The following is a 15,420-nucleotide window of genomic DNA, read 5'->3' as shown; positions in this document are numbered from 1 at the left end:
GTTTGAAAATAAATTATTAATGGCAATTTTTATATCTAAGTTTAGTTTTAGGTAATTTCCCCAATTTCTAACTTCTTCCAATACAAAGCTCCAAGTTGCTAGGAGCGCAGCCGCTAGTAAAAGATTTAAAGACCTTAAACATGGTTTACTTTACTAGTCTAATTTCAATTTTCGATTTTATGGATGTTATCATCCTTGATAATTATTTTCATTTCCCAAATTACTGAGATCTTAAGCTTCAGACAGACGGACAGACTTATTTTCGTATTATAGATGAAACCACTTATTACCCAAAATACTTGATCTCTTCTGATCAAATAAAATTTTAATCTATGACCAATCTAAAAGTTTCATCTTTCTTCTACAATATTTTCTGATTTGGACATGTGGAAAAAAAGACAACTCTTTTTTGATAAAAAGAGTCAAATTTTTTAATTATTGAAAATTAAACTGTTTGTTTGTTGATGTAATTACAAATAACAAATAATCAAATCCTATAATTGTTTATACTCAAATTTTACAGATTTGTGTTTAAGGTTCTTCCCATAAAATCTAAGAATCAATGATCTGGAAAACTTCTAATTCCATTAGAACACAACTGATAATTGATAAATTATAAATAAATATGTATTAATAATTATACCCTCTCTGAGCAACGCCCATGCAAACATGATTCATGATAAATCTTCTGTTACAATATAAAAACATTTTTGTGATATATAAGATATCAGACATATATCAGAGTTACATTTCCAAATGTTAGGTTTGAGTGGTCAAATAACAGAAAATCCGCGAAAGTCTAATTTTCCTTTACGTGTCTAGATTTCTGATTGTGGTTCTTTACTACAAATTTAGCTATTGTTATTACAAAAGTAATTGATGGAGAATGATACGACATGCATTTTACAACAAAAGAGGTCAATTTATGTTTTATTATGAACTATCGGCTACGCCCCAGTATCTAGGTGCCCTGTATTCTAAGAGGCAGAGAGAGGCTAGAAATTAACCTAAGCTATCACAAGACTTAAATCTGAAAATAGACTAACCTATATATAACTATCTAAAGACATATGTGAAGCTTATCTAAAGTAGAGAACCCAATTCGTTAAATTGTTATTGAGATCTTTATATAATAGGATATATTTCGATTCCTTATAAAACTATTCTCAAATTTAGCTAAAGTTAAAAATTACCTTAAATGCATTATCCAGGATATCCTGCCCCAGCGCCTGGAATACCATATTCTGGCTGGCATAGCTGCAGGAGCCAGGATCATGAGAGTTGAAACACAGGTCAAAAGTGAAACTCTTTGAAGGTTTCCTGAAATTAAATGTAATGTTTAGATTTACATTTAAAAAGTAAACCTTACACGTCGCTAAATAAATAATCCTTCCTTATATCGAATTAAAAGTATGTCTCTCTGACACTCTGTGTATTAGCTCTGAAAGATCTCGCTAACCGCTGGACCGAAATGGTTCTCTCTTACACTGAAGCTGCTCTTGGGTCTAGGGAAGATCTATGTATAATTATTTCTTGAGAGGGTACTAACACTCTCTCAAGAAAAATCGCCCCTAGAAAAAAACCACCCTCCCAAAGATATTTTTATAATTATTTTTAAAAACTAAATTGTAATGTGAAGGGTCGACTGCCCCCTTGCCATAAGTGCCCCAAGAGGCCTCTAAGAATGTAGCCTCAAATATTTATTTTTTAGAGCCATGCATAAAAAGCTAATTTTTAACCCTATAATCGCAAAAACACAGTAAAAGTAGTTTCATCTTCAATATTAAAATTCTTTTTTTATGTTATCAAATGCTTTGTTAAGTTCAAACCAACATTAACTAAGACAAACTAAATTTTTCTATTTTTTGATATAAAAAAATAATACTGTGTTCTGTAAAAATTTTGATAAATTTAACCAGACTTGTTGTTTATTTAGTGTTACCAATACTACATTTCAGCAATTTGTATATTTGTGATTGATTTTCTATTTGTATGATTCACAAAAAAATTTCAGATGTCATAAAGGACAAAAAAGCAAAATGCTTTGCTTATGTAAATTTTTCAAAACTGGCTGTTTGGAAAAATATTTCTTTGTTGATTTAAAAGAATTATCATGATGTTAAACTAGTTTGATAAGTCAAACAAACAAATACTTGCTAAAATAAATAAACGGATTGAGACATTTATTTGGGCAGTGGGCTAATCATCCCCAATACTTAAATTATATTTTTTTTTTAAAGTAAAAATGATATGGTGTTACCCATGTAAGCACTCTTATAGCTTACTTAATGAAGTACTTTTAATTTCAGGGATGAAAGGTTGATGATTAACCAATGGTTAACTAAGGAATTAAAATGGATGGAAAATCAGCAAGTTCGGTTAGAAGACTGACTTCTACTTTAGGACGACTGATTCTAATTTTTGTAATATTTACAATCTGGATTTATTCAATAAAACCTAAAGAACGTTAGAATTAATGTAAAGTGGTAAATTAAAGAAAGGTGTGTAGAAAATAATAATAATTTGATTCTCTGAACTGAACATTGTCCTAATTGAGTAACTTTGCTTTACTCATAAGGAAAAAGGATAAGAGGATGAATACTCACCCCTTTTTCATGGTAAAATACTACTTCCCCATCCCTAAATTTAGAAGCAGACGAAAATCAAAAGCCGCCCAGGGCTTTTTGTAAGTCAATCATAAATAATAATGTGAATAAAAAGAAAAGCGATATTTAGCAAACAGCCGTGGGCGGTCAGAACCAGCTGAATGTTCATTATGAAAAAAATTTCCCCCTTTTTAGAAATAGAAGGATTCATCTTTCATGAACAAATTTTTTTAAATAAAAATAAAATACTATGTAATTTTTAATTAAAACATTAAAACGAAAATATTTAATCTAATATTCTTGCCCTAAATATGGAAATAGTAAAAAGTAAAAAAATATTTTTTTTTAATAATTTTTAATCCTCCCATTTGAAAAGTAGTGGAATAGCAATAAATTTTAGCGCGGCAACAGCGCTGAGTAGGCCTCTAGGCCCACTGCCTATTTTCGTCTTCTAGTTGCTTCGATTCCTCTCTTTTATTTTTTTCTCTATGGCTTTACTTTTTGAATTATATTTGAAGTCCAGCCTCATCTTACAAAAATTAAACATAAAATATTTTTAAGGCTTAACTAAGATTTTGTTTATTTACTAAATTAAAAAGATAAGATTATTTTCTTTCAAACTAACAAAAAAAGTTATTTTCTATTGTCAATCTCTTCAGCAAAATCTTGTCAACGCTAAAAGGAAAGCAGGGATTTGCTGACGAAAAAATCGCCGAATTTAGGTTATGAAATCATTATATCAAATGCCAAAGACGATGGACGATCTATTGGTATTCATCTGCGTAATAAAAAAAGCTAGCCTTCTATAGAATAAAATATTGGTAAAAAAGTCTTGACACCAGTAGTTTCGGTCCAATCAAAATTCAATAACAAATAAGATAATATGGTAATTGTGATAAGCCAAAATTTTCACTATAAAGACAAACCATGTTGTTTTTCTGGCCGTTGTATAATAAATGGTTATTCAGGTCTTAATTGGAGGCTTTTTAGCAGTTTAATGGCGGCTGAAACGTCCTGAACAAGCGAACGTGAAGTAATATCCTTCAATATAAATTGATAGAATTCTTATAATATTGGGTCAAGTATACTCTAAATTGTTGTCAGAAAATAGGTTACAATTTTTATTTATCTAAAATAAAAATAAGTCTCTAATTCAAAGTAGATTTTTGTCTGTCTGTCTGTAACGAAAGATCTTTTAAAGAGCGAGACAGATTTAGTTTTTTTCTCTACTTTTAACAGTAACTATATGTAAGAATTTGTTTAAACCAAAAAAACATATTTTTTCATTCGTATTATAATAAGTACGCTATATTATACATTTTTATGGAAACATGTGAAAACCCTGAGACCTTATTATTTTTATCATTATTGTATAAACATAATCGTTGATGCTAATACTCTTGAATGCTGAAGTACATGCAAAATAACAGACATCTTATAAGGTTTTATAGTAAACAATGCAAAATTTGTTAGAAATGATAAGAAGCATATTAAAAACTATAATGTACATTTTGAATTTTAATGAGTCTTTTATTTAGAAAGATACAAAACTATGCTTGTCTAGCAATTTTGGAATTATTTTTTAAAACGTAGTTGTGATTTATGTTGATAAAACGTCCTTGTTTTGAATTGAAGGAAAGTTAGTGGTGTGCTATGTTGCATGATTATAATCCAAAATAACTTTATAGTTTCTGTAAATACTAAAACAGCACACAAAAAAAGGAGGAATTTGTACAAAAAATGAAAGTTGATTTCTTGTCCCAAATTTTCATTCTAAATCATACTCTAGTGGCTTCACCAATTGCTGTAACTGGTAGTTTTATATAAAGATGATAATTAACTAAAAGATCTCATCGATTATATTATCTTGGAAATCCCGCCAACAGGTAATCCTTTATCATAAAAGAGAAAGCTTTTTTGAATCTAATTCACGAAAGTGGGAATTTTATTTAAAGGGGGTATATTATTCCTCAAATGGCCATGAATTCCACTAAGGTTGATACCAACCTAAAACCTGCCCGGCACCGTTTCTGGGTTTTCTAAAAAAAAAACTAAGGGGTCTTATTGGTATATATACATACTAGCGGCTTCGCCCCTAGCCTCTAGGGGCTTTGCCCCAAGAGGTGATTAAAAAAAATAAGGCGAAATTCGTTAAAGGACCAAGGAAATCTTCAACAAAACCTAAAGAACCTAGGAAATCTTCTACAAAACCTAAAGAACCTAGGAAATCTTCAGCAAAAAAAAAAAAAAAAAAAAAATGGGGGGGAGATTTTTTTGTTTTTGGGGGGGTTGGGGGTATCCCACCCCCCAAGAAAATAGCTTAAAACCACCACAGGACCAATAGAAATATACCCTGAAGAGTAGAATCCAATCGGTTCAGTGGTTACCGAGATCTTAAGGGACAGACAGACAGACAGACGGACAGACGGACAGACGAACAGACATCAAGCTACTTTGTATTATAGAATACTTAACACACATTCAACTCTTTTAACACATACTTTTCATTTTTGTAATTTGATTATTTCAGTGTTTATCGAACAATATTTTGAACAGATTAGCTTTGCTCCAGTGAAAAGCTCTGCTGAAATAACTCAAACTGTTCTTGTTCTATTCATCATCATTTGTGGTTAAACCGGAAAGAATATAAAACCATAATTTTATTTATTTCAATTTAATTTGAGGGGAAAAACAGTAATGAAATGCAAAATCATAAAATATGTATCATTTTATTACTCCTTTTTATTACTTTTTTAAAATCTATTTCTAAATTAAACCTAGTTACTCATAATGACTTCATTTTTATTAAATCTAATCAAAACATATATTATTTTTTAGATAACAATAAAGCACAAATAAAAGCAAGAATTTAACGTAATTTGATATACTTTTAACATCAAGATTGTATAAGCATATTTACAATTTACATTTACATATGCTTGGTATTATCTTTTATGGTAAAATATTCAAGCAAAAGCCAATATGTAAGGTTCAGATTTATAGAGGTAAAAGACTGCATAAATTTATCATGGATGGAAATATATATTAGAAAATACAAACAGTTGATTTAGTTAAACAATAACATATACAAATAGATTTAAGCCGTAAAAAAATAAAAAATATGTCAGTATTTTGCTTTGTGAGAAAATGGAATTGGTTCTTTTGATTGGTGGAAAATGTTGATACACAAAAGCTTTTCCTCAAATCTAAAATACCTTTCATGTAAATATGGTTAATTTTCTCAAATCATATTTTCCTGTTCTACAGTTTGTTTTTAAAGTTACATGTATCTGTTCCTAAATTTTGGTATGTCTCTGGGGAGTCATAACAAACCTGTTATCTAGAGGTTTGCTGGCTGATGTGCCAGGTTAAACTTTACTGTTGTTATTATATCAACATAGTATTATTCAGAATGTATTTAGTTATTGCTTTGTCATTTATTCCCATATAAGCAAGAAATTTCTTAAAAGTGGTTAGACATATTACATTTAAACCAATAAGCAAGTAATTACAACAAGTTATTTTATATCTCCAAAAAAGTCAATCAATATTAAATATCAACATATGAATATGATTCCAAGTTTAACAGGGTATGATTGCCCCAACATTTATTTATGTGTTATGTACTGGCTATACCTCAGATTTATTCAACGTATAACATATTTGCAATATTTTAGTAAATGGTATATTCATTTACATTTATTGGATCATAGAAAGAAAACGAAGTAGCGGGGTTCGTTGTATTTTCACAGTAGCTTTTCTCCTATTTCTAATTTCTTAACCCTGCGTTACAATCATTAATCTAAACGTTACTGAGAAAATACGACGAAACCTATTACTGGTATCTTTCAGTGATCCCATTTATGAGAAAGCCCAATCTTTCCCGCTTTTGTATTACTTTTGAGGAGTACGATTTCAGTTACGTCATATACGTTTCGGGAAAGAAAAAGGGAAGGGGGGAAGAAAATCTCTTTAAAAGAGATGGGAGGAAAGGGAAGAGATTTTCTTCCCCCTTCCCTTTTTATATGACGTCACATGAATCGTACTCCTCAAAAATTATACAAAAGCGGGAAAGATTGGGCTTTCTCCCATTTATTTAATAAACTACTATAAGATCAAAATGAAATAAAGATTATTGCAAACAGATTTTAGTGTGCAAATTTTTCTTCGTATCATTGTCCTAAATCCCTGATTATCCAAGATTGACATTGTATGTGATTTCCATCTCCTATCCATCTTCATCTCTTAATTGTTGGTCTAATTGCAATTTCCTTTTTATTGGCGGAGCATATTACCAAAATAAAAAAAAGTACTTTTTGCTTTTTAATTTGATAACTGTATTTATTTCAGTTATAAAATTTTTTTTCACATCTAGCTGAATCTAGAATAAAAAATAAATTGACTTGGGCGAATTGTTGAGCGTAAAAGAAATTTCGTTGCTACAGACGTACATACAATATACATCATGTTACTTTTATACAGGGATTTATTGAATATTTACAATTGGTGCTCAATAGATTGTTTGTCCTTATTTTATTTCTGAAAGGTTGTTTATCCTTCATTTTTTAGATCCAAAGATACCAAAATCTACTAAGGAGATATAAAAGTAAATAAAGCAGAAATATTGGATGTTCAAACAAAACGAAAATGTAAGACAAAATCACATTTCAAATAATTAATTTCTTCAAAATTTAGGTTATATATTAAGTTTACATAAAAACTCTATATTAAATATTTTTAGAGAATAAACGTATAAGAATAAAAAAGAAGGAATTATGCCCTATATATATTCAAAAAATTTTGGTTAAAAGAAGACGTAGATTTTTCTCCTTTTTTCTCATTTATTTAATTGGTAGTTTTGCCAAGAAACTAATATTAATGGTCAATGTCATTGGCTAACATAATTTTTCAAGTCTTTTAATATTATAGAAACGTACAAAAATTGGATACACAAACATAGTCATTAGATCTCTGTGTGTATTTTGTGTGGGCGTGTGTGTGTGTGTATTTTTATGGTTTGTTTATTTTGTGTTCCTAGCTCAGAAGATAAATTCTCAACAATTTGTTTGATAGATTTTGTTCTCTTAACCTTTTTCCATTTGAAAATTGTTTAAACCTCATATTATCAACTTATTTATCATGCGATTTAAAAATCTTCACATTTTAATGGCTTTATAATGCCCTCCAACTTTTCTGATATTCAAAGTTTTACCCAAAGAATATAAAGTATCTTTTTTAGTTTTACGTTATTGACATGATTTGCTGCAGGGTTTAATATAGAATATTTTTTTGTAACCTAACCTAACTTGCTAAGAATTATATTTCTAGCAAAGTAAAAAACTGGTTGATATCTTTCCTATTTTGATATTCTTTGTGTAGTATAAATTTTGAACATTCAAACAAATATTCTGGTCACATAATAAACTAGAGCATTAATAATAGATGGACAGCTGAATAATTATCCTATTATACAAAGTAGTAAGGTTGTTGAACCGCTGAACCGATATGGTTCTCCTTTAAAATGCTTTTCATAAGTCCTGGGAAAATGTAAAACTAATCTGGGCGAGAGTACCACAACACTCCCAATAGAAATCGCCCCTAGAAAAACAACCAACATTTATTCGTTTATGATAGAAATCCATGGGAAAGTATTGTTGCAATATAGACCATTGTAATTGAAGATACCTTGTATATTTCAAAACAAAGGGCAAAATTTTATTATGCTCTAAAACACTGTCGAGTAGATTTAAAAGAACACAGTTATAGTGTCTGACTGATTATGACGTAACAAAAAAAAATTAGCCAAGTCAGAGAAAATGAAAGGGTCGTTTCTTTGATGTTAGTCTATAAATAATAATTCTATTCCACATACAAACAGTTTATCCAGAATATATTCCTCTAACTTTTCTCTATGCTAAATAACTTGCAAATATTTTGCTCAGATTTAAGCAAATTTTTGGGCATTTTCCCTAAATGTGCCTTGTTGAGCACATAACTCCCTCCCCTCTATGTTTTTTTTAAAAATAGCTTGAAAATAAGTGGGAAGGGACGAGTAATTTCGTTAGGTATTTGATATTCCCACAGGGTTAGTGCACCGTAGGAATAGACTTCTCAGGATCAGGGCTTCAGCAGGATAGGATAATTCTTAATTAAGTTCTCAATCCACAATTTTGAGGGACTTAAAGCCAGTTTTCTAAAAAATAGCAAAAAGAAATAGTTTTAAAAGCTATTGATCCATCTCAACCCAAGACTACTTTATCAAACTAACATCTTTGTACAGGCCATATATATATTTCAATAACTAAGGTTATCATTCTCAATCGTCCTGTAAAGGAAAAAACACAAATCAGTAAATAATACATACAAAAAGTCTATTTTTGAAGAATCTGAATAAGATATTTAACGTTTCTTTTTTTCTTTTTGATTTGAAGAATTGTAGAGATGCATCGCATCTTTATAAAAGGTTATGTAATTAGAAATGCTGTTAAAATTAAATTTTCATAATTCATATTAATAAAAACACATACCTATAAACTTTTTTGACATTTTAAACATATTTACACTCCCGCTACATATCTATTTATGGTCTAACAGCAGACCATTTCAAAACATTTCAAAAAAAATCGCCCGTAGAATAAAAAAAAAACGCCCTCCCAAAAATATTTTTATAATTTTTCTTTTTAAAACTAAAATGTAATATGAAGGGTCGACCGCCCCCTTGTCATAAGTGCCCCTAGAGACCTCTAAGAATGTAGCCTCAAGTATTTTTTTAGAGTCATGCATATAAAGCTAATTTTTATCGCTATAATCGCAAAAACACAGTAAAGGTTTTTCTCGTATTCATTTGAATCCGGTGGATAGGAACCGGTTCTCATCCATACGAAAAAACTATGTCTAGCATCGTATTATATCCAGCTTTCTAAGGAATATAAAAATGTAGAATCATAAGATTAAAGTCAGTTTTTTTAGCCTGCGCCTTCGGCACCTCGGTGCTAAAAAAACTGGTTTTAATCTTATAATTGTACATTCCATATCCGCAGAAAGCCGTTTATAATACGATGAAAGAAATAACTATGCTTCAATATTGAAATTATTTTTATGTCAAATGCTTTTATAAATTCAAACCAACATTAACTAAGCAAGACAAACTAAATTTTTCTATTTTTTAATAGAAAAAAATAATACTGTGTTCTGTAAAAATTTTGATAAATTTAACCAGACTTGTTGTTTATTTAGTGTTACCAATACTACATTTCATCAATTTTACATTCGTTATTTGTTTTCTATTTGTATGAGTCCCCAAAACTTTTCAAGTGTTATAAAGGACAAATAAAAAGCAAAAGTATTCACTAATGTAAATTGTTCAAAAACTGGCTGTTCAGAAAAATATTTATTTGTTGGTTTTAAACAATCATCATGATGTTGAACTAGTTTGATAAGTCAAACAAACAAATACTTGCTAAAATAAATAAACGGATTGAGACATTTATTTGGGCATTTGGCTAATCATCCCCGCTACTTAAATTATATTTTTTAAAAAGTCAAAATAATATGCTATTACCCATGTAGGTACTTTTATAGCTTACTTAATGAAGTGCTTTTAATTTGAGGGATGAAAGGGTGATAGTTAACTGGGGAAATAATTAAAATGGATGGAAAGTCAGCTAGTTCGGTTAGAAGACTGACCTATACTCTAGGACTACTAATTCTAATTTTTGTAATATTTACATTCTGGTTTTTATGCAAAACAAGGATGACAACATCCATAAAAGCGAAGCACTGAAACGGTAGGACATTAACACTTGTATAATGTCACAACTGAATAATCAGTATATAAATGTATAAGAGTCGATGCAAAATAGTAAGTAAATTTGTTGAAAAACTGCTTGATACAGAATAATGTTTATGGACATACTTACATTTCTAGGACTTGGTTATAGAGTTGCTTTGCTATTAATATTGTGCATTGTTGTCCAGGAATCAGTATACCAAAAATCAGATCGGAGAATTAAATCACATAAAAAGTTATTCTTTATTTATCAAAAATGTAAAACAATCATTCTGTTTTAAATGGACGTACGGACATTTCGGTAATCATTATAGAGTTGCTATGCTTTTTAAATGGTATCTAACTACTATAGGAATCACCATGCACATTTTGAAATCGATAGGACAATTCTAACATGCCTAAATTAACGCAAAAAGCTATCCGCTACGGACGGACGGTCTGACACTAATTAAAGAAAAGCTTCGCATTTAAAAACCCAAAGAACGAAAGATCTAATGTAAAGTGGTAAATTGAAGAAAGGTGTGTAGAAAATAATAATGATTTAATTCTCTGAACATTATCCTAATTGAGACACTTTGCTTTACTTTTTAAATTATATTTTTAGTCCAGCCCCATCTTACAAAAAATCAAACATAAAATATGTTTAAGACTCAACTAAGATTTTGTTTATTTACTAAATTAAAAAGATAAGATTATTTTCTTTCAACCCTACAAAAAAAAGTTATTTTCTATTGTCAATCACTTCAGCAAAATCTTGTCAACGTAAAAGGAAAGCAGGGATTTGCTGACGAAAAAATCGTCAAATTCGGGTTATGAAATCATTATATTAAATACCTATATATTAATTATTACTAAACATATCAGGGATCTTAAGGGCTAAGACGAAGGACGATCTATTGGTATTCATCTCCATAATGATAAAAGTCTTCTATAGAATAAAATTATTGGTCAAAAAGTCTTGACACCAGTAGTTTCGATCCAATCAAAATTCAATAACGAATAAGATAATATGGTAATTGTGATAAGCCAAAATTTTCACTGTAAAGACAATCCATGTTGTTTTTCTGGCCGTTGTATAATGAAAGGTTATTCAGGTCTTAATTGGAGGCTTTTTAGCAGTTTAATGGCGGCTGAAATGTCCTGAACAAGCGAACGTGAAGTAATATCCTTCAATATAAATTGATAGAATTCTTATAATATTGGGTCAAGTATACTCTAAATTGTTGTCAGAAAATAGGTTACAATTTTTATTTATCTAAAATAAAAATAAGTCTCTAGTTTAATGTAGTTTTCTGTCTGTCTGTCTAGAGGGAAAGACTACTAATTTAACTGATTAGAGCGATTTAGCTTTTAAACTATTTTGAACAAGGTAGTAAAATAATCAACGCAAAAAAACATATTTTGTATTATAATAAGTACGCTATTTTATACATTTTTATGGAAACATGTGAAAACCCTGAGACCATATTATTTTTATCGTTATTGTATAAACATAATCGTTGATGCTAATACTCTTGAATGCTGAAGTACATGCAAAATAACAGACATCTTATAAGGTTTTATAATAAACAATGCAAAATTTGTTTAAAAATGTAAAAAAACATATTAAAAACTATATAACGTACATTTTGAATTTAAATTTTATTTAGAAAGATACAAAACTATGCTTGTCTAGCAATTTTGGAATTATTTTTGAAAACGCTGTTGTGATTGTTTTGAATTGAAGGAAAGTTAGTGGTGTGCTATGTTGCATGATTATATCCAAAATAACTTTACAGTTTCTGTAAATACTAAAACAGCACACAAAAAGGAGGAATTTGTAAAAAAAAATGAAAGTTGATTTCTTGTCCCAATTTTTCATTCTAAATCATACTCTAGTGGCTTCCCCATTTGCTTTAAGTGGTACCTTCATACTCAATTTTTCAGAATTTTTTTTAGGGGGGTATGTAATGTTTCAAAGCTACAAATACTACAAATATGTACAAGCCTAAAAAATGCCTTGAACCGTTCTAGGTTTCCCTAAAAGATAGAAAATGATTTCATAATATACTTATACATTAACTTACATCCAGATACTTTAGCACATACTTTTCATTATGGTTTTATGTTTATATTCAATGATTATCGAACAATTATCAGAATATTTTAACAGAGTAGCTTTGCTCCAGTGAAAAGCTCTGCTGAAATAACTCAAACTGTTCTTGTTCTATTCATCATCATTTGTGGTTAAACCGGAAAGAATATAAAACCATAATTTTATTTATTTCAATTTAATTTGAGGGGAAAAACAGTAATGAAATGCAAAATCATGAAATATGTATCATTTTATTACTCATTTTATTACTTTTTTATTCATTTCTAAATAAAACCTAATTACTCATAATGACTTCATTTTTATTAAATTTAATTAAAAAATATATTGTTTTTTAGATAACAATAAAGCACAAATAAAAGCAAGAATTCAATGTATTTTATATACTTTTAACATCAAGATTGCATAAGCATATTTACAATTTACATTTACATATGCTTGGTATTATCTTTTATGGTAAAATATTCAAGCAAAAGCCAATATGTTAGGTTCAGATTTATAGAGGTAAAAGACTGCATAAATTTATCATGGATAGAAATATATATTAGAAAATACAAACAGTTGATTAAGTTAAACAATAACATATACAAATAGATTTAAGCTGTAAAAAAAATAAAATATATCAATATTTTGCTTTGAGAGAAAATGGAATTGGTTCTTTTGATTGGTGGAAAATGTAGATACACAAAAGCTTTTCCTCAAATCTAAAATTCCTTTCATGTAAATATGGTTTATTTTCTCAAAACATATTTTCCTGTTCTACAGTTTGTTTTTAAAGACACATGTATCTGTTCCTAAATTTTGGTATGTCTCTGGGGAGTCATAACAAACCTGTTATCTAGAGGTTTGCTGGCTGATATGCCAGGTTAAACTTTACTGCTGTTATTATATCAACATAATATTATTCAGAAAGTATTTAGTTATTGCTTTGTCATTTATTCCCATATAAGCAAGAAATTTTTCATTTCTTAAAAGTGGTTACACATATTACAATTAAACCAATAAGCAAGTCATTACTACAATTTATTTATATCTCCAAAAAAGTCAATAAATATTAAATGTCAACATATGAATATGATTCCAAGTTTAACAGGGTATGATTGCCCCAACATTTATTTATGTGTTATGTACTGGATATACCTCAGATTTATTCAACGTATAACATATTTGCAATATTTTAGCAAATTTAAATTATAGGATCATAGAAAGAAAACTAAGTAGCAGGGTTCATTGTATTTTTACAGTATCTTTTCTCTTATTTCTAATTTCCTAAACCTGCGGGACAATCATTAACCTAAAAGTTACTGTGAAAATACGACGAAACCTATTACTGGTATCTTTCAGTGATCCCATTTATTTAATAAACTACTATAAGATCTAAATCAAATAAAGATTACTGCAAACAGATTTTAGTGTGCAAATTTTCTTCGTATCATTATCCTAAATCCCTGATTATCCAAGATTGACATTGTATGTGATTTCCATCTCCTATCCATCTTCATCTCTTAATTGTTGGTCTAATTGCAATTTCCTTTTTATTGGCGTAGCATATTACCAAAATAAAAAAGTACTTTTTGCTTTTTAATTTGATAACTGTATTTATTTCAGTTATAAAATTTTTTTTTACATCTAGCTGAATCTAGAATAAAAAATAAATTGACTTGGGCGAATTGTTGAGCGTAAAAGAAATTTCTTTGCTAGAGACGTACATACAATATACATCATGTTACTTTTATACAGGGATTTATTGAATATTTACAAATGGTGCTCAATAGATTGTTTGTCCTTATTCTATTTCTGAAAAGTTGTTTATCCTTGAGTTTTTAGATCCAAAAAGACCAAAATCTACTAAGGAGATGTAAAAGTAAATAAAGCAGAAACATTGGATGTCCAAACAAAACTAAAATTTAAGAAAAAATCACATATAAAATAATTAATTTCTTCAAAATTTAGGTTATATATTAAGTTTAAATAAAAACTCTATATTAAATATTTTTGGAGAATAAACTTATAAGGATAAAAAAGAAGGAATTATGCCCTGTATATATTAAAAAAAAAAATGGTTAAAAGAAGACGTACAGTTTTCTCCTTTTTTCTCATTTATTCAATTGGTTATATTGTCAAGAAACTAATATTAATGGTCAATATCATTGGCTAACATCATTTTTCAAGTCTTTTAATATTGTAGAAACGTACAAAAATTGGATACACAAACATAGTCATTAGATCTCTGTGTGTATTTTGTGTGGGCGCGTGTGTGTGTATTTTGTGTGGGCGCGTGTGTGTGTGTATTTTTATGGTTTGTTTATTTTGTGTTCCTAGCTTAGAAGATAAATTCTCAACAATTTGTTTGATAGATTTTTTCTCTCGACCTTTTTTCAATTTGAAAATTGCTTAAACCTCATATATATCAACTTATTTATCATGCGATTTAAAAATCTTCACATTTTAATGACTTTATAATGACCCCCAAGTTTTCTGCTATTCAAAGTTTTACCCAAAGAATATAAAGTATCTTCTTTGGTTTTACCTTATTGGCATGATTTTCAGCAGGGTTGAATATAGAATATTTTTTTGTAACCTAACCTACCTTGCTAAAAATTATATTTCTAGCAAAGTAAAAAACTGGTTGATATCTTTCCTATTTTGATATTCTTGGTGTAGTATAAATTTTGAACATTCAAACAAATATTCTAGTCACATAATAAACTAGAGCATTAATGATAGATGGACAGCTAAATAATTATTCTATTATATAAAGTAGTAAGGTTGTTGAACCGCTGAACCGATATGGTTCTCCTTTAAAATGCTTTTTATAAGTCCTTTGAAAATGTAAAACTAATTTGGGCGAGGGTACCACAACACTCCTGATAGTTATCGCTCTAGAAAAAAACTCAACATTTATTCTTTTATGATATAAATCCACGGGAAAG

At 28.9% G+C, this 15,420-nt stretch overlaps 1 protein-coding gene across 1 annotated transcript in view; it reads right to left on the bottom strand.

The window, feature by feature from the left end:
• Khc-73 (Kinesin heavy chain 73) overlaps positions 1–15,420 on the bottom strand; it is a 164,533-nt gene that overhangs the window by 138,220 nt on the left and 10,893 nt on the right. Inside the window, exon 4 of the mRNA XM_080169918.1 lies at positions 1,194–1,320. Within this exon, the coding sequence (XP_080026044.1) occupies positions 1,194–1,320 (127 nt within the window). The remainder of the gene's footprint in view (positions 1–1,193; positions 1,321–15,420) is intronic.

This window comes from Acartia tonsa, chromosome 1 (genome assembly GCF_053477335.1).
Source record: "Acartia tonsa isolate MP-2025a chromosome 1, ASM5347733v1, whole genome shotgun sequence".
In the NCBI taxonomy this organism is placed as follows: domain Eukaryota; kingdom Metazoa; phylum Arthropoda; class Copepoda; order Calanoida; family Acartiidae; genus Acartia; species Acartia tonsa.
The sequence above is the reverse complement of the archived record's forward strand: the minus strand, read 5'-3'. Positions and strand labels throughout refer to the sequence as shown.